The sequence below is a fragment of the Mus musculus genome, chromosome 11 (genome assembly GCF_000001635.26).
Source record: "Mus musculus strain C57BL/6J chromosome 11, GRCm38.p6 C57BL/6J".
NCBI classification, from domain to species: domain Eukaryota; kingdom Metazoa; phylum Chordata; class Mammalia; order Rodentia; family Muridae; genus Mus; species Mus musculus.
The window spans coordinates 14,587,818-14,611,331 of NC_000077.6; the positions used below are offsets into that span (position 1 = coordinate 14,587,818).

Below are 23,514 nucleotides of genomic sequence, written 5' to 3' on the forward strand. Positions count from 1 at the left end.
TTAGTGGTGAATGTCATTATTTTTCTGATTAGAAACTACAGGTAAATGCTTATGTTTACAATAGTTAAATGTTTTTATTTATTTGTTTATTTTACTGACACAGTTAACAAATTAAATTCAGCCATCTACAGTTTACAGCACAGACCTTTTTTTTTAATTTTCTGAAAATTAGAGCTACATTTCCTAATGCTTTAGATGTTGCTCACATTTTGCAGAATTTCTGAAAGTTCCAGTCTGAAGTGACCAATAACATGATTAGTGAAGTAATATTTATAGGACAAACTCAAATTTAGTGTTTGGTTTAAAATGTGTAAGTCAGTATGCTAATGTATAAAGTGTGTTAATTCATAACCATTGATAGATTGTTTATCTTGAAAAATTCATTTTCATTGATTGTGATCATATTATAGGATTTTGGTGAAAACACATTGTTATAATTCAGAAAATCTCATATACTTTCCAATTGTAGCCTCTCCCAGCCTTGAGCATGCTGGCTTAGACCTGTTCTGCCACTCTCAGCTAGCCCACCTAGAGTGGAGTCTTCTGACCTATATTAGGTCTATTGTTCTGCCACATCTGTGGTTTTCTCCAAGAGACCACGACCTTCTGAGAGGTTGAACCTGTTCTCCTGACACTATCCTGACAAGATCCTGGTGTGGTGGAGGAAGGGATCCCCTACCCGCTTTATAAGCTCAGAGTTTTAAGTAAACATTGTCCTTTATCAGAAAACTTTGAATTGTCTCTAACAATTTCTCCCATAAAGCCCCAGCCTCCCTTTCAGGAACCTGGTTCCTGTAGCTGCAGGTGGCTACATCCAATAATTCAGATCCAGAGTGATTTTATGATTTTTGTCATGGGTTAAAGAGAAACCTTTTTGGGAAATGGGCTTCATCTACAAAGCTCAATCAACCAGCTTTGAGAAAATAACTCTCTCCTAACACTGATGCACACATTTCTCTCAGCAGAAAATCTTGTATGGTATGTGCTGCTGTTCAGCATAGATTCCAGAACTGTAAGTATACCAATGAATATACACTCATCCACTGTTGACCTATAATGGAGAGTCCTAAACTTTTGCAGTCATCACTTTACTGTGTATCTTGCTTCATGACCTGCATGAAACAATATATCACATGTCTCTAGTTACTGGAAATGACTTAAATATATAATTTGACTGGCTCTTCAGTAGATATTGCCTTATTGGTATCTACTAAAGATGTGAGCAAAACCAAGGTCATGCTGGCTTCTTATGAGGGTTGGCGTCTTATTAAATGAGCCCATCAATATAATATGCATTGGTCCCCAGAAAATCAACAATCATTCATGCTTTATAATAGATGTTTTCATGATTTACGTAGTTTTAATATGGGTTAGAATAGCTTTCTCATTTCATTTTAACTGAAAATTATTTACAATTATTCTAGTAGAAGGTCTGGCTTGCAGAGAGCATCTACTCAATGCAGTACCTGTGGAGCTCATCTTTCTTAAAAGCTAGAGAAATATGTCTCCTACTGTGATATCCAATGCACCAGAAAGCTTCTTGGGAAACCATCCATTCATTATGCCTTGGTAATTACTGTTTTGTGTCTGAATAATTTTAACAAGCTGTGAGACTTTGAATTATGACTCTAGAAGAGTTGCAAGAACATAACTTGCTCTAGGTAAGTCCTCTATGTCTTCCAATCTCTGATTTTCAGGTATCCTGTGCTACAGTATAAACTCAATCTTTACTTTCTTGTTGTTGATTAAAATGTTAACTTATAGATCCTTAGCATGAATGCCTATTTTTCCAAGTGCTAAACATTTAAAATAGGGAAGGAATAGTATTCAGTATTGAACAAAGGCATGATCTTTGCCCTTAACAATTTCATCTTAGGGAAGAAAGAGTGCTACACAGAACATCACTGGTTCATTCATTCTATGAAGTGAAGGGTCTATTCTCAAATTTCACTTTAACTGGATTAAAAAAAAAACATAAAACCACATTTCTCCATTTTCTTATAACAAGGATCTTGATGCTGTGAAGGGATGTATATATGCTGAAATAAGAAAGACCATAGAAGGGCATGATGGCAGATATACAAATCTCAGCACTGTGGGTCACAGGTAGGGGATTGTGTGTTTAAGGCCAACAAGAAGTATATGGCTGGTTCATTTTCTCAAGATTTAAAAAGCAACAACAAAACAGGTGTATTGATGACATTTTTCTACTACATTAAATATAGATGCCTATTTTTCTTCAATGAAGCTAAATTCATGAATGTAGGATAAAATTTGAAATCCAGATTGTAGAAAAAGGTCTGTCAATAAGTTGTTACGAAGTGCCATATACTACCTCCATGCACAGCGTTTGTCGCATGGTCAAATGGCACAATATTTAACTTTCTTACATTTTACCGTCATATTCATTATCATTACATCGGATTATTTTTGTATTTAAAATGTGCGCTATAAAGTGCAGGAAAAGTCAAAGGAAAACTTGAAGCAATTGTGGGTACAGGGGATTAAACTCAAGTCAGCAGGCTTGGCTACAACTGACTTTTTTACTGTTTTTTTTTTCTTTTACTGTTGACATTTAATTACTTTTTATGTCAGGAGAAGAGAAAAATGTTATTATTCTGATCAAAGGTGTGGGCTCTTATGAATGGACATAATACTCTAATAAAGCTTTGGAACAATGAGGAGGAAACAGGATGCAACGCTGGACTTGTGTACTGAAGTGTGTCATCTCATCAATATTGGCCAACAATAGGATCTCAGGTACCACAGACAATCAATTTGTTCAGGGTTTTTCTGGGAGCCTGAAAACTGCATTTACTGGACAGATTTAAAATGGACTTTGGACAATTTTCAGAAATTTATATTCATTAGTAAGAAAAAAAGAAAGATGTGGAATTGTACAAGACATTCTAATATGAACTAGCACCTGCTCCGTGTGTGTGTGTGTATGTGTGTGTGTTTATGTTTATATGTGCCTGTGTGTGCACGTGTGTGTATGCTTTCTTATTTCCCATGTGCCCCATTATGGTTACACAAGATTGTTGGTGCCTCTACACAGATTTACCTGTTAGAATTTTAGAATGTAAAAGCAAGTACAATATCTACTGAATCTTAATTAACATCTTAACAACATTCTAAAACAACCTGAATAACTACTAAATTTAGAACTTTCTTTTATGCAATTCCAGATGGCTTAAATAGAAGCAAATCATAAAATATTAATAATACAGAAGTTTATAGTAAGTTTTTTCTATGTATTATGCCCATTTGCACAATCAATGTTACCTGGAAAGCTGTTTGAAAGATAAACTATTAAGATCCATGGAGAATTAGTCTGTTTTAGCAAAAAAATACTTTGAGATTTATTTTATTTACTTACTAGAAGACACAAACTAGAGAGTCCCCATATATAGAGTTGGTATTTGGTATTTGGGCATGGCCTATGTTGTGAATAAAAATCACAGTAAAGGAATGGGATCTCTCACCATGAACCTGTAGAATGACTTCATATTTAAGAGATTTAAGAGTGGCATCCACAATAGGGTCTGGATTTGGTGACTGCGTGTACGATGGATCTGCAGGTGGGGCAGTATCTGGATGGCCTTTCCTTTAGTCTCTACTCTATACTTTGTTTCCATATTTCCTCCGCTGAGTATTTTGTTCCCCCTTCTATCAAGGACCAAAGCAATCACACTTTGGTCTACCTTCTTCCTGAGGTTCATGTGGTCTGTGAGTTCTCCTTTGGGTATTCTGAGCTCTTGGGCTAATTTCAACTTATCAGTAAGTAAATACCATGTGTGTTCTTTTGTGACTGGGTTATAACACTCAGGATGATATTTTCTAGTTCCATCCATTTGCCTAAGAATTTCATAAATTCATTGTTTTTAATAGTTGAGTAGTACTCCATTGTGTAAATGTACCACATTTCCTGTATCCTTGCCTCTGTTGAAGGACATCTGGTTCTTTTCATCTTCCAGCTATTATAAATAAGGCTGCTATGAACATAGTAGAGAGTGTATTGTTATTATATCTTGGCACATCTATTGGGTATATGCCCAGGAGTGGTATAGCTGGGTTCTCATGAAATGCTATCTCCAGTGTTCTGAGGAACCACCAGACTAATTTCCAGAGTGGTTGTACAAGCTTGCAGGTCCACCAACAATGGAGGAGTGTTCTACTTTCTCCACCAGCTTCTGCTGTCACCTTAGATTTTGTTCTTAGCCATTCTGACTGGTCTGAGGTAGAATCTCAGGGTTGTGTTGATTTTCATTTCCCTGATGACTTAGGGACTCAGGGATGGTTCAATATATGGAAATCCATCAATATAATCCACTATAAAAACAAACTCAAAGGAAAAAAAAAGCACATGACCATCACATTAGATGCTGAAAAGCATTTAAAAAAATTCAACAACCCTTCATCATAAAAGTCTTGGGAAGATCAGGAACTCAAGGCTCATACTTAAACATGGTAAAAGCAATATACACCAAACCAGTAGCCAACATAGTGGGGCAAATTTGAAGCACCCTCACTAAAATCCAGGACTAGACAAGGCTTCCCACTCTCCCCCTACCTATTCAATATAATACTCAAAGTCCTAGTCACAGCAATTAGACAATAAAAGGAGGTCAAAGGGATACAAATCAGAAAGGAAGAAGTCAAAATATCACTATTTTCAGATGATATGATTGTATACTTAAGTGACCCCAAAAATTCCAACAGAGAACTACTAAATTTGATCATCAACTTCAGCAAAGTAGCTGGATATAAAATTAACTCAAACAAATTAGTGGTCTGCCTCCACTCAAAGGATAAACAGGCTGAGAAAGACATTAGGGAAGTGATACCTCTCATAATAGTCACAAATAATAATAATAATAATAATAATAATAATAATAATAATAATAATAATAAAATGCTTTGGTATGACTCTAATCAAGCAAGTGAAAGATCTGTATGATAAGAACTTCAAGTATTTGAAGTAAGAAATTGAAGAAGATCTCAGAAGATAGAAAGATCTCCCATGATCATGGTTTGGTATGTTTAATATATTAAAAATGGCTATCTTGCCAAAAGCAATCTACAGATTCAATGTGATCCCCATTAAAATTCCAACTCAATTCTTCATAGACTTAGAAAGAGCAATTTGCAAATTTATCTAGAATAAAAAAAACCCATGATAGTGAAAACTGTTCTCAACAATAAATGAACTTCTGGAGAAATCACCATCCCTTACCTCAAGTTGTCTTACAGAGCAAAACTGTAGTGATAAAAACTATATGTTATTGGTGCAGAGACAGGCAGGTAGATAAATGGAATAGAAATTTAGACCCAGAAGTGTACCCACACACCTATGGTCACTTGATCTTTAACAAAGGATCTAAAATTATGGAGTAGAAAAAAAAACCTGCATTTTCAACAAATGTGGCTGGTTCAACTGGCAGTCAGCATGTACAAGAATGCACTCCAATCCATTCTTATTTCCTTGTACAAAGCTCAAGTCCAAGTAGATCAAGGGCCTCCACATAAAACAAGATATACTGAAACAAGTAGAAGAGAAATTGGGGAAATACATGGGCATAGGGGAAAATTTTCCTAACAGGACACCAATGGCTTATGCTCTAAGATCGAAAGTAGGCAAATGGGACTTCTTACAATTGCAAAGCTTCTGTAAGGCAAAGTACACTGTCAATAAGAAAAAACAGCAACCAACAGATTGGCAAAAGATCGTTACCAATTCTACATCTAATAGAGGGCTAATATCCAAAATATACAAAGAACTCACAAAGTTAGATTCCAAAGAACCAAATAACCCTATTAAAGTGGGCTACAGAGCTAATCAAAGAATTCTCAACTGAGGAATATCGAATGGCCAAGAAGCACCTAAAGAGTGTTCAACATTCTTTCTCCTTTCTTGCCTAGGTTGTTATTGGGGTGTCACCTACATTGATGGTGGGTCTTCTCACTTGAAACGAACTGATTGTGAAAATCTTTCATATCAGTGTCCAACAGATAGTTTTTGATCCCAGGTGTAGTAAAATTAATTTTAAAGTCAATCAAAGTAAACTAATTGATTCCTTATTAGATTTATGACTTCATCCACAGGAGGGTATTTAATGGTTGTTTCTTTAAGCATGTGTGTGTGTGTCTGTGTGTGTGTCTGTGTGTCTGTGTGTCTGTGTCTGTGTGTGTGTCTATGTGTCTGTGCATATGCACTCATGTATTTACCCCAAGATCTCTAAATTAAAATATTACAGCCATTCTTGTACATAAATGCTTATTGTAGCACTATGTAAAATAGCCAGGTTATGAAATTAACCTAAATGTCTAATAACAGAGAAATGTAGGAACAATCTTCTATTTTTCCTTGCTTCTCCAACCTCTCAAAAATTTTGTGTTTATCTCAAGAAAATTAATGCTATGGAGATAATCATATCAAATAATAAAACTAGTCTCAGAAGGAATTAATATATTATTTCCTTACATGTGTCTCTTCAATTTTTTTATAAATACATAAAATCAAGTTTGTGCACATGAGAGAAAAGTAGAAACTGTTCTGGAGATGAAAGAGTATTAGTATGAAGAAGAAAAGTGAGAAATCCAAGGAGAGAGTTAGATGTGGGTATGATATGCTCAGCACACTCTAAGTATGTGTATGGACACCTCTTTAGGGAATAGCGTATAAGGAACAATGAATAAACACACTAGAAATTTTAAGTGAACACACACACACCCACAGATACACACACACACACACACACACACACACACACATACAGGGGTGGGGAGAGAGAGAGAGAGAGAGAGAGAGAGAGAGAGAGAGAGAGAGAGAGAGAGAGAGAAAGAGAGAACATAAAATGTAAAATGAACACACAGCCTAACTAAACAAAAATGACTGTGAATCTGTTTTGCTTAAACAAAGAAATGCTAGTGAAAATAAAGCACATGAGATTTTCCACATCATGCATTGAGTGCACGCAGACAGGCTCTGCTGAAACGCACTAAATACAGACAAGAATCAAAAGCCAGGTAATTAGCAGGATGAGGACCTGAACTCTTATGCTCTGCTGGACAGACTTAAATATTCCTGCCAGTTTGGAAAACATTTTGGCAGTTTCTTCCATCTTTCAATGTACCATTACTGAATGGCCCCTAAATTTTGTTGTTTTGAAACTTGAAAATATTTGATTAAAACATGTTTAACTATGAATGTTTAAAGCTGTGTTATTCATAATATAAATGCACAGATAAATTAAATATCCATGTACTAATAAAAGGATACATGATATCTACCTATATAAATAGATATAGATATATATATCGATATAGATATGTGTGTGATATTCCATATATATCTCATATATATATATATATATTATATATATCATATATATATAATATATATATATGCTGTTCCTGTCATGAAATAATTCTAGTGTGTACATGTGTGTATATGTGTGTGTACATGTGTGTGTATACATGTGTGATATATCACAAATATACACATACATACACATAGGAATTTATTTCATGTCAGGAACATTATAGGCATACATGATTCAATCAGAACAATGTAAAAGAAGCCAGTCAGGAAGGACCACATGTCGTACAACTCCACAAAAAGGGTGTCTTTGAACGTGTAGTCTGTGGAGATACAACATAGATGAGTAGTTGTTGATGGCTGAGAGAAGTTTAGGTAAAAGTTGGTAAGAGATTCAGGTACATCTTTCTTTGTAAAATGAGGGAATCATTGAAACTTACTGTTGTAATGGGTGATCCTCTCTGGGAAGATAACAAAAGCTAATGAATCTTGAATTGCAAATGGCCAAGTTGTGTGCTATTTCAATTATATATTGAGATGTTTTTAAACATTTACTTAAGAATACTTTCAAGGTAAAATTTAAGAGAAGTAATGAAAATTATAAGCAAAATGTGTCCCTAAGCTCTCGAACAAAGATTCACCTTGACAAAATGAGAGAGCACAAACACTTATCTGCTCAGATAATATAGAGTCCAGAATAACAAATACATATGTAGTATTGCTTAGGGAATGAGTAATTTAGACAAGAAATGGGACATTATATAAAGATAATGTTTCCATGAGAAGAAATGTAACAAGTGATGTATTCATACTGTATTTTCTTTTCAAAATGTTATTTGCTTTTATTTTATTTTATTATTTTGGTTTGAGGACTTCATAGCTAAATACAATACACTTGTATTCTGTTTACTTCCGTTATACTATTTCCTATCAAAGCTTTACTAATCAAATTTCATAATCTGTTTTATTTAAGACCCCAAGTTTGTTTAATGCTGCCTATATGTGTGTAAGTACAGAGTCTTTTGCAGTAGCATGAGTGGCAGCTCAAGGAATACCTTGAAGAAAACTGACTCTTCCTCATCTAAGAGACATTCATTGCCAAGAACTATACAACTCGGAATGACTTTATCTCTTCCACCTGCAGGGGTTTTATTTGACTTGGTCTTTTGCAGGTTGTGTGAATGTTCTCTATTTGAGCTCTATTTACAGTATAAACTTTAGGATTTAGACAATGTTCTAGTTTGATTTCTGCTCTTTGATTTAACATTTTATTAAAGACAACTTAGAAACTTGTGGGGGGTAGATTTATTCTTTACTACAGGCAATATTATTTCATTGAGGGAAGTCAGGTCAGGATCTCAAACATGAAGGAACATGGCTTGCTGTCTCAGTTGCTAGCTCATATTTAGTTAATTTTTTTTTACTCGAAAAGTCCTTTATTGTACCATGTCATCTGTTTCTGGGGGGGTGGGGAGGGGAGAGGGAAAAAGGACTAACAGGTACACAGAGAAATAGATAAATATGCCAAGGATTTTCTTTGTTTCCTTTTTTTTGCATTTATAAACAAGAAGGCATACATTAATTACATAAAAATAGTTCTCAAGTAGCAAAGTAAGCCATCGTATTGTCATTAGCAACAGCATAGGACTGGAGGGTGCGGGTGGGGGTGGGGCGAGTTGTTGGGAAGTTATGAAGGTTGAGGTGTTTTTTTTTTTTTTTTCCTTTAATTGATGAGTTTCTCTTCAGATCGCATAAATCTTTCACCTTAGCTAACTTTTTTACCCAATCTTGGATCATCAGCAAAACTGTGCTTTACACTATGGGACTGATCCTCCTACATCAATCAGCAATGAAGAAAACCGTTCATTGACTTACACACAGGCCAACCAAATAAAGTCAATTACTTAAGACCCACTCCTTGGGTTTCAAGTTGGCAGTTAATTCTAACTGGGACAGGCACAATAACACAATATTCATTTTGTTTATTACAGTTGGCTATAGGAAATTAACATTATATCATCGAGGAGAATAAAGTACATCTATAAAGAAAATCTGTACCCAAAGGCATTACCTTTTTGCTACATTGATCATACTTCCTGAGAAGATTACCAAGCTTCTAAATTCTTGACATTATAAAGAATTGTATGATTGACAAATATGTTATAATCTAGAATTATTTTTTGCTTTCAAAGCTGTATTCTGTAGAATGTTACAAAAGGACCTTAGAGAAATGAAAGTTAACTAGTCAGTGAGCGGAAATTTTCTTTTGTCAGTACTGTGGTTTTCTCTATGAGCTTCTGACAACATGGACATTTTTAACAAACTCTATTGGGGTCCACCACATGCCTTTCTTCAAACTTGGAAGAACCTGTGTTGTTCTTGGATTTGTTTCTGATGTGCGTCTCTGCACAATTCCCATAGAAGATAAATGGTGAAGAATAATATTAACAACTATTCTAGAAGAATAAAAAACGTACTATGCTTACTGAAATAGAAACTAGTTTGTTTCTTAATGCTGTCCTTTAGCATTGTGGCCCATTCCGTGGTATTCTATTTACATGTATCTATGAAAGATGCTTAAGAGTAGTATATTTCACACAGCCTATACTAGTCTTTCAAATGTAATTATTATAATCACTTAGCAACACTTTTGTTGTGTAGGACTAGAGAATCTTTCTTGTTACTTTGTGCACACAGTGACTATCCTTTACTGTTATGATGAAATAAATTGGGTGGGCTACCATACAAAATAAAAAAGGTTTGTTTTGTTTACTGTTATAGAGGCTCACAGGCATCAGAGGTTCTGCATCAAATGGGCTCTGTTGAAGTCTAGTGTGGATAGTGCCACATTGACAGAAGTGTCATAAGGAAAAAGGGTAGGTGAAACTTGCACATGAAGCCACAGACATCAAGAAATGGCTAACTTGTTTCTGTCAGAACTCTTGAGAGAGCTATTCCAGGGTCCCATGAGGAATTCCTGAATTCCTTTGAGGGCACACTCCTAGTGTACCAAGGATCTCTTGCTATAACAAATGGGGGGGTGCGTGGTGCAAACTTGGTCTCCAAACTATAAAATATATACTTTCAGTACAAAACAGAGAATAAGACATAAAGAAAGAGACAGAGAGCTGAAAAATGGAGAAAATGGAAGGAGACAGAGAGGGAGAGCAAAACAGTGGTCAAAAATAAGGACAGCTATATATGAAGCCTTGGAAGGTAATATTACAGGAGTCTACATGAAATGAGCATCATTAGTAAAACATAAACTATGGACTACCATCACAATTTCCATAGATGATAAATAGTGAACCTTGACAACTATTGTGCACGAATAGAAATGCACCCCACTTACTGAAATGGAAGCTAGTTATTTTTTCTTAAGAACATTCAAATGAACAGTGCTCATTTTTCCGACAGTGAAAGAAAATACATTTCTGTGAATAGCCTGTATGAAATTTCTGTGAATTCCAAAAATCATTATACCTTCTTTCTCAAAATGGCAAGGAAAAAATTAGAATGAGGTTGCTGGTCAGGTGTTACATGGCGCATAATGGAACAAAATAATACCGTTGTCTCTTAAACAGACAAAGCAGGGATTACCATGACTCACCAAGCCTAGTTTGTTCACACAAACCACTGTATATTGAGTACCCGATGCAGGATTGTCCCTAATAGACATGGTGCACCTGGTGTAAGTGATGAGCCAATGCCTTTATCCTTGCAATGGAATGAATTAGGGTATAAAGGGAAATTAGGTGCATTCCACAAAAGGAAAGGTTGTTATAGTCACAATGCTAAAGAAAAAGAAGCAGATACATAAGGCTGTTCCACACAGAATACCGTTCCTATTGAAGGTCACAAAAGAATTCCAGGAGGCTCAGTACTATGGAGCAAAAATATCTAGGAACGAATTTCTGGGTGACAGGATACATGTATTCATAAACATGTAAGATTTGTAGAGATTATAACGCTCAGGTACAAGTAAGAATGAATAACATATGCATATCACCTTAAGGAGAGGCCCGTGGGAACTGTGTTCCTCATGTCTTGAAGCAGCAGAATATGTTTGGGTTCCCAGAATTCTCTCTCAGGCTCGTGCTCACAGCCAACGGTCGGTCCTGCCCGTGGCAGGTCCTTGGTTCCCGGAAGCTGTGAACATGGGCAGCTCCCTGGGCTCACCTCAGAGATCGCTGTCTGCCCCCAGGCACCGAAGGTCTAGGCCTTGGCCTGAGTGGGTTCCGCACAGCCATGGACCCAACGTTCCTGCTCACCTCCGCACGCCCCAGAGAGTGGTGGGAACCTGGAGGCGCTCTGCCATCAGACCTCCCACAGGTGTCACCCTGGGCCTGGATCTCTCCAGTGCCTGGGACACCTATATGAAACGATGGATTTGGAGTGTACGGAACCCTGGGTGGACCTGCAGCCCGGTGACAGTCAAGATTGCCCCTCCTGAGGGCAGAGGTAGTCCCCTGGCTTCTCTAGAACAGGGAGCACGCATTGCAGAGCATCCAGAGGAGCTTCCAGACCCTTGTGCCAAGGAGACAGTGCTGAGAGCTCTCAGCCAGTGCAAGAAGGGGACTAGACGATTTGATGGACCTCTGTGGTTTGAAGTCCCAGAGGTGAAAAATAGAAGACAGAACCCAGAACCTAAGCGTTCTTCAGCCTTTAAACCCTGGATAAAAAATGGAGTGGCTGTTTCTTTTGTTCCCAAGCCTGGGCCTCTGAACAAAAGCATCGACTACATGAGCTTCAATGTCTTCAAGAAGGAAACTGACCCCCATCCCTGTATCCACACAGACATGCATGCTGTGTTAGAGCCCCACATGGAAAGCTCTAAGAAGACCCAGGCCTCCTGTGACCCCTGTCGACCCCCTGGGCCCAAGACTGGAGCCTGTGGAGTCTCCTTGGCAGGTGGGGATTTCCATTCTTGTCTGAGCTCTGTCATCCCCTTTGGAGACTCCAGTAGACTTTCACCCCCTGGCCACACATTCTAGCCCAGTTTGGGTTGCAATACTTGCTTCACCTACCTATGACCTGGTCTGCAAAGCCCAAGTCATCTCTCATGCCTATCAGAATACTCTGCCTCTAAGCCCAAATCAACATCTTGGAATTTGTTGTTGCTTCTTATTTGCCCAGTTTGTATCTTGAAACACTTATTAAAACAGTATTATCAATGAGAAGTGATTTTCATGAAAAATTTTTCCAGCAGGACAAGAGCTAATCCCAGACTTCTTTATTTATTTGAGATCCCAATCATTAGCTCAGTTTAGCTAGAGAGTAGTGAGAGAGAATTGAATCTTGAATCATAGTGAAAAGTGTGGGTTCTAATCTAAGAAACTAGCATTCAATAAAACATCTAGGATCTGGTCCCTAGATTTAGAAAGGTGATTCTTGTTGCACAGTGGGTTACTTGGCAGCAGCAACTGATGTAGTAACAACAGAAGTTCAACTGAGTGTGTCATTCAAGATCTGAGAATTTCTGGGTTGAATGGAGAACCATGCAAGGTCATACATGTGTCCAGGAGGCAGATGAGTTGCTGCTGGTGCACTCTCTGATATCACTGGGAACGTGAAGGATTGGGTAATTTTTGTTTTATTTTTCATGATACTGAAGTAGATTCTGTGTCGCTTACTGACATAGAAAAATACCAGCAGGAGAAAACATATTTGAAGAAACAGGCTTTTCAGTCATGTTTCTGAGAGTGATGATCTTCTTGATCTGGTAGATTTTTCAACTGTGCAACTGAATAAATGAGCCTGGAACTGTTAGATAGTCTGCAGCCAGATAATTACTCCAGGATCCACGACCATATAAATTCATGTATAACAAAGAATTAAAGCCAAATACGCTCGAGAGAAGAACAGTGCAATGTGTACAGGGAAGGGATGAGACAAGGAGTCTGAGGTGCTCTAACATTATGAAACCAAAAGAAGGAAAGTAAGAAAAGCCTGAGAAATACAGTCACTGGAGTGAAAGGGCATGGAGTAGCAGTGGGCACTGAAGAACATCCCAGAATTCATTTCTCAATCAATTGTGAAACATGTTTCATGCAAATAAGCCAGTGTCCTCAGCACCAAGACAAAATTCTTACACAATTCTCATTCTCTAGGCCTTCCCATGAAAAAGGATAGCCACTTCATTGTACTGGTTGAGCTCATCTGGAGACACACACAGAAACAAGACCTCAATAAAGACTCTGAATGTTACTTTGCCCAATTGGGATTAGATTTTCTAAAGGAATAATGTTAACTTTGATCATGGAATCAAAGCTGGGCGATAAAAAAAAAATTTAACAAATATTGTCAAAAAGACAAAAATTAAGTGTTAGGAGGTAGAGAAAAAGGAAGCTCTTGAACACTGCAGGTAGAAAGGGAAAATTAATAGATTAATTTTTCTAAACTACAGAAGTCCATAAAGAATTATCAACAGACCCACATAATCCCACAGTAGGTACATATCTAAAGAAGTAATATCATTACATGGAAGAAATTGAGCAATCTCATCTTCATTTTAGCATTATTCATATACACAAAAAGATGCAGATCCAACCTCAGCATCCACTGGTGTATGAAGACTATGTAGTGTATATACAAAATAGGACACTACTCACATTCAAAAGTGGAAGAAATTCTGTCACTTGCAAAAATATAGATAAAGGAGGCTTATGTCTGGTAAGTCATGTGCAGAAAAAATATCACTCACGTATATAGAGGCTAAAATCATGTAGTCATCGAAGTATAAATCATAGTGAAACCTTAGTAGTACAAGAAACTTGGTAGTGTTAGGGAATGTGTGGCAAAGTTACGAAGTTGGAAAAAGGGCATTCAGTGAAACTAATGTGCATTGTGATAAAATTTAAGAGTTGGTTATGCGATGTGTTAGATCGTTACCAAACCATTGTAAGTATATTAGGGAATTCATTCACTGACTTAGCCATTCCACAATGCATCACATTTCAAAATATATCTTTTGGGCAAATACAGGTACATGCAGTTTTTAAATGTAAAATGTGTACAAATAGTATGAAACATTGGACAAAAATTCTGGGCAGGGGCTTACATTAAAAGTCATATGCATTACGTCCCTGATAAGGAAAGAATGATGTCAAGGTTGTGCATCAAATCAGATTGTCAGTGAGAGAAGAGCTATAGCACATTGTGGCACTAATAGTTAGAATCAGCATAAATCATTTGGCATTATCACTTCAACGTAATGTAAAGACTTTTTGTTGTTTTTAGTTGTTGTTTTTGAAAGAACAAATAATAGTAGTCATAACTTGCTAGAGCAATGAAATATTCACTAAAGTGTCTAAACCACAAAGATCATGGCATGCCAAGGGGGTGACACAGCTATGCTCCAAAGGACAGGGGAGTGAGAGCTGTGGGAAATTTTCTAGCAATATATGAGTTTCAGTGACATTGTGTTATATTCACAGGGCACTGGGCAGAGTGAAATAACCTGATTGCTTTCACAACCTGGATGGAAGTCTTCAATCCATCATATATATATATATATATATATATATACAGTGTTTCAGGGCATGTTAGTCAAATTAAAGGTCAGCTGGATGGTTTATCTAGATTCAGTAATAAATGTTATGCAAAATACTTCATTTTGGAGATGCTTTAAGATCTAAGCAAGAGAGCTACTGAAAGAATAAACTGAAGGAGGGTAATATCTAGCCATTTAACAACAATATGGCTATAGTTGTGATGGAAAGGTATGGATTCAGTCACCACAGATTAACAATTACAATTATGCCTATACTGAGCATGAACAGATATTTTTCATTTTCCCTAGATATATAGACTAATAATGATTTGATGTTAAATTCACACTGTGTGATTGTTAATTTTGCCTGTCAATCAGCAGGCCCTAGAATCACCTAAGGGACAAAATTGTGGGCATGTGTGTGAGGAAGACCAGACAGTGGGTTAAATGAGGTTGGAAGGCTCAATACAATTGGCATCATTACATGACTTGGGGTTCTAGACTGAATAAAAAAAAAGATTAGCTGTGCATCAGTGCTGGACCCCGTTTGCTCCCTAAAAGTGCTTACGAAGTGATCAGTGACTTCACATTCCAGTTGCCTTTACTTCTCTGACAAACAAACCCTTTAATTGCATTTGTCAGGTGTTTTTCACAACGTAAAAGAATTTACTATTTAAAAAAATTAAAGACTTTAAAAGTGAAGTTAGCATACTAAATAAAAGGATGGTATAGCATTGGAATCAGTGTCAGCATCTTGACACTGCTAGTGTATTCATGCCTGGTCTGATACTGAGCTCCAGGGATAAGACAATGGCAACTGTCAAATCAAGGGAACTGAAGGACTGTAGGAAGTTAGAGGAAGAAGATTTAATTCAGATTAACAAATTGGGTTATAAAGCAAGAACACGTTTTTTTTTTTCCTCATGAACTATAAAAGTGTTAGAAAATGTTGTTCTATAGATAATTTGAAAAATAAATTTTACAAGATAATTTGAAATTAATTATAAAAAATAAAGACATGAATGAAAACCGGTGAAGGAGAAGGGCCTATATAGTTTTGGAAGTTGGGGTATATATAAATTACTGGGTTTGTTAGGGTAAGAAAGAGAGCATGGACCAGTTTAATAACATTCAAAGCCTCTGTCCAGCATGTTTTATGTAGGCCACTAGGTATCATTTTTTATTCAGAACACTTCTCTCTATGAAAAACTTTATGCATGCACTTAAGACTGTAATATGCACTTTAAACTAGTTACTGGCTTAATTTAGTAGGAACAATATGGTTCTTTTAGTCCCTTTAGTTTGTGTGAGTAAGCTAAAGCTCTCATGAGACTTTGTATAATTATTCATTCTAAGTCAACATCCACAGTGGTATGATATACATTGTAAGGTTGGTATAAGCCTATTGAAGGAAGAGTATATGTCAAGGAACATACATTAACTAAATACACAGAGTTGGACATGGGCAAGTATTTCTCTAATTCTCATTCAGTTAACAAGCCATCTATTACTAACTCATAGTGTTCTCAGATTCTCCAATATGATTCTTAATAATTGTATAGTTACTGATGCACTAATGCAGACATATCTAATTCTCATTGCTGTAGTCTCTGAACAGATTCCTTGAAAAAAACTTGTCTTTTGGGAAATATTATTTCACAAGCTAACCAAAATTTTACTAGGAATTAACAGAAGTTTTGATTCTCACCAGTTAAGTGTTGGGCAGGCTATAGTTTTGTTTTGTTTTTTGTAGGCAGCAATAGAATGGGTGATAATATGGGCCTGTAAGTAGATCACCTTCTTCATTCATGAGGAGTAAAAGGTCTGCCTAACATTATGGTGCACTTGTATACCTGGCCTTCCACAACTTCTGTAGCCTGGGTCTTAATAACAGGATTAGTGCCTCTTGTCAGGAAAGCTAGTGATAGCGTGCTTAATGAGCTGTAAAAAGAATATCCTGGATTTCTCAAATGAAATTAACAATGGGACTAAGTAGTATATATATTTTCTTTTCAAAGAATAGTCAAAAAGGAAGAAGTAGATAATTTAGTCTAAATAGATCCATAGGCCACAAACATGGAGTTGTAGATTTTAAAAAAGGGGCAGGAGATTAAGCATAGGAGAGTACATATCAAAAATAATAACACAAGAACACACACCTACAGAAATAAATAGAAGTCCACTTCTCCCCTTAGTATGAAGTTCACTAGCTATGATTGTGATAGGAATTGTGCTTTGTAAGGCTAATTGTTTGTCTCTGGGGAGTGTAAGTGGATTGTCATTTGGCCATGCAACATGTACTTAGTATGTAAAAGGTTCTCAGTTCAATCCTTAGTATATACCACAATGTCAAGTTAATGTTTAGCATCCTTAATCATTAGGTAAATAAAAAACAAAACAAAACAAAACAAAACAAAACAAAACAAAACAAAAAACCCTGAGACTCCACCTCACTCTAGTCAGAGTGGCTAAGATGAAAAATTCAGGTGACAGCAGATGCTAGCGAGGATGTGGAGAAAGAGGAACACCCTTCCATTGTTGATGGGATTGCAAGTTGGTACAACCACTCTGGAAATCAGTCTTGCAGTTCCTCAGAAAATTGGATATAGTACTACCGGTATTCCAACTGGTAATAAGGACACATGCTCCACTATGTTCATAGCAGCCTTATGTATAATAGCCAGAAGCTGGAAAGAACCCAGATGCCCCTCAACAGAGGAATGGATACAGAAAATGTGGTACATTTACACAATGGAGTACTACCCAGCTATTAGAAAGAATGAATTTATGAAATTCCTAGGCAAATGGATGGACCTGGAGGGTATCATCCTTACTGAGGTAACCCAATCACAAAAGAGCTCACATGGTATGTACTCATTGATAAGTGGAGGATATTAGCCCAGAAACTTAGAATACCCAAGATATAAGATACAATTTGCTAAATACATGAAACTCAAGAAGAACGAAAACCAAAGTGTGGTCACTTTGCCCCTTCTTAGAATTGGGAACAAGCTGGGCATGGTGGCACACACCTTTAATCCCAGCACTTGGGAGGCAGATGCAGATGGATTTCTGAGTTCGAGGCCAGCCTGGTCTACAAAGTGAGTTCCAGGACAGCCAGGGCTATACAGAGAAGCCCTGTCTCAAACAAACAAACAAACAAACAAACAAACAAACAAAAAACAAAAACAAAAACCCAACCAACCAAACAAACAAACACAGAATTGAGAACAAAACACCCATGGATGGAGTTACAGAGACAGAGTTTGGAGCTGAGACAAAAGAATGGACCATCTAGAGACTGCCACACCCGGGGATCCATCCCATAATCAGCCTCCAAACACATACACCGTTGCATATGCCAACAAGATTTTACTGAAAGGACCCTGATATAGCTGTCTCTTGTAAGGCTATACAGGTGCCTGGCAAACACAGAAGTGGATGCTCACAGTCAGCTATTGGATGGAACACAGGGCCCCCAGTGGAGGAGCTAGGGAAAGTACCCAAGAAGCTAAAGGGGTCTGCAATCCTATTGGTGGAACAACAATATGAACTAACCAGTACCCCCAGAGCTTGTTTCTCCAGCTGCATGTGTATCAGAAGATGGCCTAGTTAGCCATCATTGGGAAGAGAGGCCCCTTGGTCTTGCAAACTTTATATGTCTTAGTACAGGGGAACACCATGGTCAAGAAGTGGAAGTGGGTGGGTAGGGGAGTGGGGGAGGAGGGTATGAGGGAGTTTTGGGATAGCATTTGAAATGTAAAATAAGGAAATATCTAATTAAACAACAACATCAAAACCAAAAAACAAACAAACAAAAAAGAAAAGAAAGAAAGAAAAAGAATAATTTGCTTAATCCCACAAATGTGTTACTTCCACTTTGAAAACAAACTTGGTCATTACTGCAGGGTTTTCCATATATGTTCCTCTTACTTAGATCTCACTGCTGACAGGTTCAGGACAGAAGGACTAGTACCAAAGTGGACTGTGTTCTTCTAATGAGGTGTCATGAGAATTTCAACCTATATCCTCTTATATAATCCTGAAGTCAGTCATGTAGAAACTGTTGTCTGAATGTTCCTGTTTCTAGGCACCAGACTCATTCCCTCATGACAAAGCAGCATGAAAATCACAGAAAATCTTGACTGCACACGAAAACACAAATCAAAGAAGCACCACCCCCTCCAAAATGTACAAAAATTCCAGTTTCTGTTTGAATATTAAGTTTTCACTCATGTGAAAATTTTCATCAATAGTTGCATCTGTGTATTCAAGAAATTTTGGATACAGAAAAGCAAAACAAAGTTTTCATATTTCTTCCCTACGCACAAAGGTTTTCTGATTTCACAGTCTCTTGTGGTTTTCTGTATAACATTTTCCTGTGGTTGCATGTTTTTCTTTGTACTTCCAAACAGTCCTTTAGTAAATGGAGTTACATTACATAAATAAAGATAAGAATTCAATTTACCCTAAAACTTTCTTTCAACAAGGATAGGAGCAGTGCTTTATTTTGCATAAACCTAGAGAGTTGAAATTAAAGGAAGGTATTTCCAATAGCAACATTCTTAGCAAACTGTGAGAAGGAAAGAAATAGGTGATACCACTTCAACTCAGAGATAGAGACAAACCATAGAACGGAATTGACATTCTAGTGATGGGGAGATTGTTTTGGTGGTACCACACTTACTATGGAAGCATGAGGGCGTGAGTTCTGATTCTCTATACCCGAATAGACTTCATGCACAGCCTCACATACCTATACTCACAAAATTGGAAATTAAAAGAAAGACCCGTAGAGCCTTCTGGTCAGCAAGTCTCACTAAATGGAGAGGTCCAAGTTCACTGAGAGACTCTATCCCAAAAATAAGGCAGAGGATAATTGAGAAAAATATTTAAAGACCATTTTGGCCTTCATACCATATCTACCACAAATATACATATATACATAGAAGAACTCACATATACACAAACATACATGCAAAATGACATATTTACAAATGCAAAGAAATTGTTGAAATATCTAAATTCTATGTCAACTGAAAAATTAAAACATGGTAAAAGAAAAATAAATGTTGTTATTAATAGATGATAGAAAAATAAAATTACTGTATTAAATATTAATATAGGAGACCTGCTGTAGTTCTTCATGCTCAGCCTGAAAAATGCTAGTTTAACTCTAAATTGTTTAACTTAGTAATAAGAAGGTTATACTTATGCTGATTTTAGTTAAAAACATTTAAAATTAAATTTTTTTTTATTTTAAAACTGAGAAATTGATGAATGTACACAGCAAATATTCCAGTCTTGATTTAATGTCTGAGTTCAAAGTTTCCTCCTAGATTCAATGAAAGTATTAATATGAGCCATTGTAAAATATTTTTTCATTATATTAAGATATTATGAATAGAATAAATACTCCCATCTCAAAAAAGAGAGATTGTGGCCAAAGCAAAACTGAAATCAATAAATACGATACACTATATCTACATGTGGCATTCTAAACATGTTCTGGCATAAACATGCACTCCAAAGAACATGGGTAGCCAGAACCCAGGTCTTGACATTTACAGACACAAGGCCTCTTTCCTGGGTAAGCTCTATTTGCTGCGTGTAGCTTTCTTCAGCAGAAATTTCACAATTCTATTTTCCCACACCCTAGAATTGTCTGTGTATTGTATTGTTTTGTTTTGTTTTGGATTTTTGAGGCAGGGTTTCTCTGTGCAGCCCTGGCTGTCCTGGAACTCACTCTGTAGACCAGGCTAGCCTTGAACTCAGAAATCCGCCTGCCTCTGCCTCCCAAGTACTAGGATTAAACGCAAGTGCCACCACTGCCTGGCTTGTCTGTGTATTTTAACTCCACACTCAAAGAGTCGTGTATGACAGTCCCATGAATGGGCTTTAGGGGTCCCGACTCTGTCATGTATTCCCAGGTCTGTCTGGCTTTCCTTTGGAATGTGAGTGGAAGCCTCTACAGCTTCATATTTTTTTATATTTTGCTTTCTTGTAAACTGTAAAACGAAGTTCATGTAGCGGATGCCTAGGTCTGCTGCAAAATTAGGCAGTGGTTGTCAGTCGTTGGACCAGGGCTGCAGTAGTCTCTGAATATCTCAATCGCAGTGAATGGAGTGAAACATTTCTAACCTTTCAACCTGTTACTGCAACAGCAAACATGCTCCTTTTCTGTTCCAAGCTCTTCAACTATTGCTCCTCTGATTTTGTATCCAAATTTTCAATATAAGGTTGGATAAACATAGAGTAATAAACATGTTGCAACTTGAATATTATATGGCTTCTTATTGTCGCTACAACATTAAGTAATCAATCATCTTTAAATCCACATTTCATCAAAATCCCAGCACAGAGACAAATTGCAGACAAGCTCTTTGCCACATGTAATGGTATTTGGTTCAACTCCAAGTAGAGAATTGGCTTCCATCTATTATCTCTCCAGCATCAAACATCTGCTTTATCTGCTCCCAGCTCCCACTAGAATCCATTATTCTATCACTTCTTATCACTCTCTAGAATTTCTTTGGAATTGGTCTTAAATTTTTTTCCAATTTTCCCTTCCAACCCATTTTCAAATGCTTAAAGACCCTATGGTAAGCTTTACTTATGACAATAGCCCTACTTTTCTGGTATCAATCTTCATTGATGTTGCTGCTCTTTGTCACTACAACAGAAATGTGTAACAACAACATAACAGTATGAATGCTTTCTTGTTTCATAGTTTCAGTACATGGCTCTGGGTTGTTTGCTTGGTTTTTTGTTAGTGTGTTTGTTTTACCCTGGTATATTAGTTCATCATGGTGAGTAAATAATGAAGAACAGAGCTGTTAACTTTATGGAATCCATAAAGTCAGATACAGGCACCCAAGGACACCTATTCAATGCCCAGTTTGCTCAGGCAAAGTCCTATCTCCTAACATGCATAGAATGTCTCAAAGTATTACTAATAGTAGGGGACCAAGCCTTCATTTTGTAACGGAGTTTATAGAACCCCCCCTCCCCAAACAAGCCCACATGAATGTTATGCAAACTGAAAGAAGCTGCCTGCCTTTTCCCAAAGGCTACATGGTCAATGGCCTAGTCTGAGAAAGAACTCCAGGGAAAGGCAAACCTATGGAGATACAGGAATCTTACCATTTGGTTAGAACGTGTTGGAAGGAATAAGAGCACACTGCAAAGTATCAGCAGAAATATACTGAGGCGATGAAAAAAATATCTTTAATTATATCTACAAAGGATAAACCCTTTATAATAGGTAGTGGATGTGTATATTTAAAAGAATTTTGTGGCTCATTGAGCTGAACACTGTGTGACATTACTCTATCTCTTCTGTCTTTTCCCAGACAAATCTTTACACCACAAGAAAAAGCTCCACCATCAAGTCGTGTCCTAGGGCTGAATGTGATGTGTGACAAGGCCTCTTCATCAGCATCACATACTGAACAAACTCTCCATCTTAGGTGCAGGGTCCTGCTTTTGTAATTCTGTCAGATGGACAAGTCTAGCAAACATACCCCAAAAGACTCTTCTTCTGCTCAGTTGATTCAGATTTACTTTTGCCACGCTATGGGATAAGGACCTACTCTCCTGCCCCTAGTTTCAGGGAAAATCTGATATTCTTGGAACACGTATGCTCAAGTACGTGAATCAGCATCAACAGCATCACTATGGCAGAACTCAGCAGAGGCACACTAGGGAATTTATCCTGAATTATTGAAGACCCAAAACAAGCAAAAAGGGAGGTCAGAGAAGAGGTCTCACTTAGTAGGTATCAGCATGGGTAGAATGTTCTATGTCCTCAACAGCTGGTAATTATAGCCCCATAATTCATTTCTTTTTTTCTTCAGTGTGAAGAAATGAAAATGTATAGTAGTAATAGAGAAACAATGATGAATATCATAAGTTATCACAGAAATACAACTAAAACTACATTGAAGTTCCATTTCACAACTGTCACAGTGATAGTTATTAAGAAGGCTTGGTCGGTAAAGATTCCCCTACCTAACTTGATAATCTAATTCTGATCCTCCAAATCCACAATTTAGAGGAAGATAACTGATTTTATGAAGTTGACCTATTACATACATACACACATACACACACACACACACACACACACACACACACATACACACACACACAAACACACACACAGACAATACACATCACATACACCCACAACTTTGCATGCACACATAAACACACACACATACCCTCTACATAAAATAAATATTAACACTAAATAAATATTAAAAATTACAAGAGTTGGTGCAAGAAAGATGGCTCAGGAGGAAAGAACACTTGCTTCCTTTCTAGAAAACCTGAGTTTAAGTCAATGCCACCTTGGTTTCTTCTTATGACTTGACCAAAGTATTTGACATCTTCAATAAGCAAGACTTACCTCACATACTGGTGAGCAGCAAGAATAGTGGCAATATTTTGGGTGATTTTGCTGGTCTGTTGAACGGCCTTGATCAGCAACTCAGAGGGAAATAAAAATGACTAAAATATTTTTTAAGCATTCACATTCTTACCTATCAGGAAAAACACAGATTAAAAACATATTAAAGGATATTCTTGCCTCAGCAATGATTGTTGAAATCAAGAAACATATGATCATAAATGCTACACAAAAATCAATTAAAAATGAATCAAAGACCTTAACCTAAAATCCAACATGCTAAAAATATTG

At 36.9% G+C, this 23,514-nt stretch overlaps 1 protein-coding gene and 1 long non-coding RNA gene across 2 annotated transcripts in view; one reads left to right on the top strand and one right to left on the bottom strand.

Annotated features, from left to right (window-relative positions):
• The window catches only part of 1700046C09Rik (RIKEN cDNA 1700046C09 gene), a 38,890-nt gene extending 27,482 nt beyond the window's left edge, over positions 1–11,408 (bottom strand). Inside the window, exon 1 of the long non-coding RNA NR_045918.1 lies at positions 11,331–11,408. This is a non-coding gene — a long non-coding RNA (RIKEN cDNA 1700046C09 gene). The remainder of the gene's footprint in view (positions 1–11,330) is intronic.
• A 14-nt stretch (positions 11,409–11,422) lies between these two features.
• On the top strand, positions 11,423–12,499 carry Pom121l12 (POM121 membrane glycoprotein-like 12). Its single transcript, NM_001164166.1, has one exon. It carries the CDS (start codon positions 11,479–11,481, stop codon positions 12,313–12,315), a length of 837 nt encoding a protein of 278 aa, NP_001157638.1. The 5' UTR covers positions 11,423–11,478; the 3' UTR covers positions 12,316–12,499.
• The last annotated feature ends 11,015 nt before the right edge of the window (positions 12,500–23,514 follow it).

Bases quoted from the DNA above. Each gene is read 5' to 3' on its own strand.
- Pom121l12 (NM_001164166.1), top strand. From the start codon at position 11,479: ATGGGCAGCTCCCTGGGCTCACCTCAGAGATCGCTGTCTGCCCCCAGG.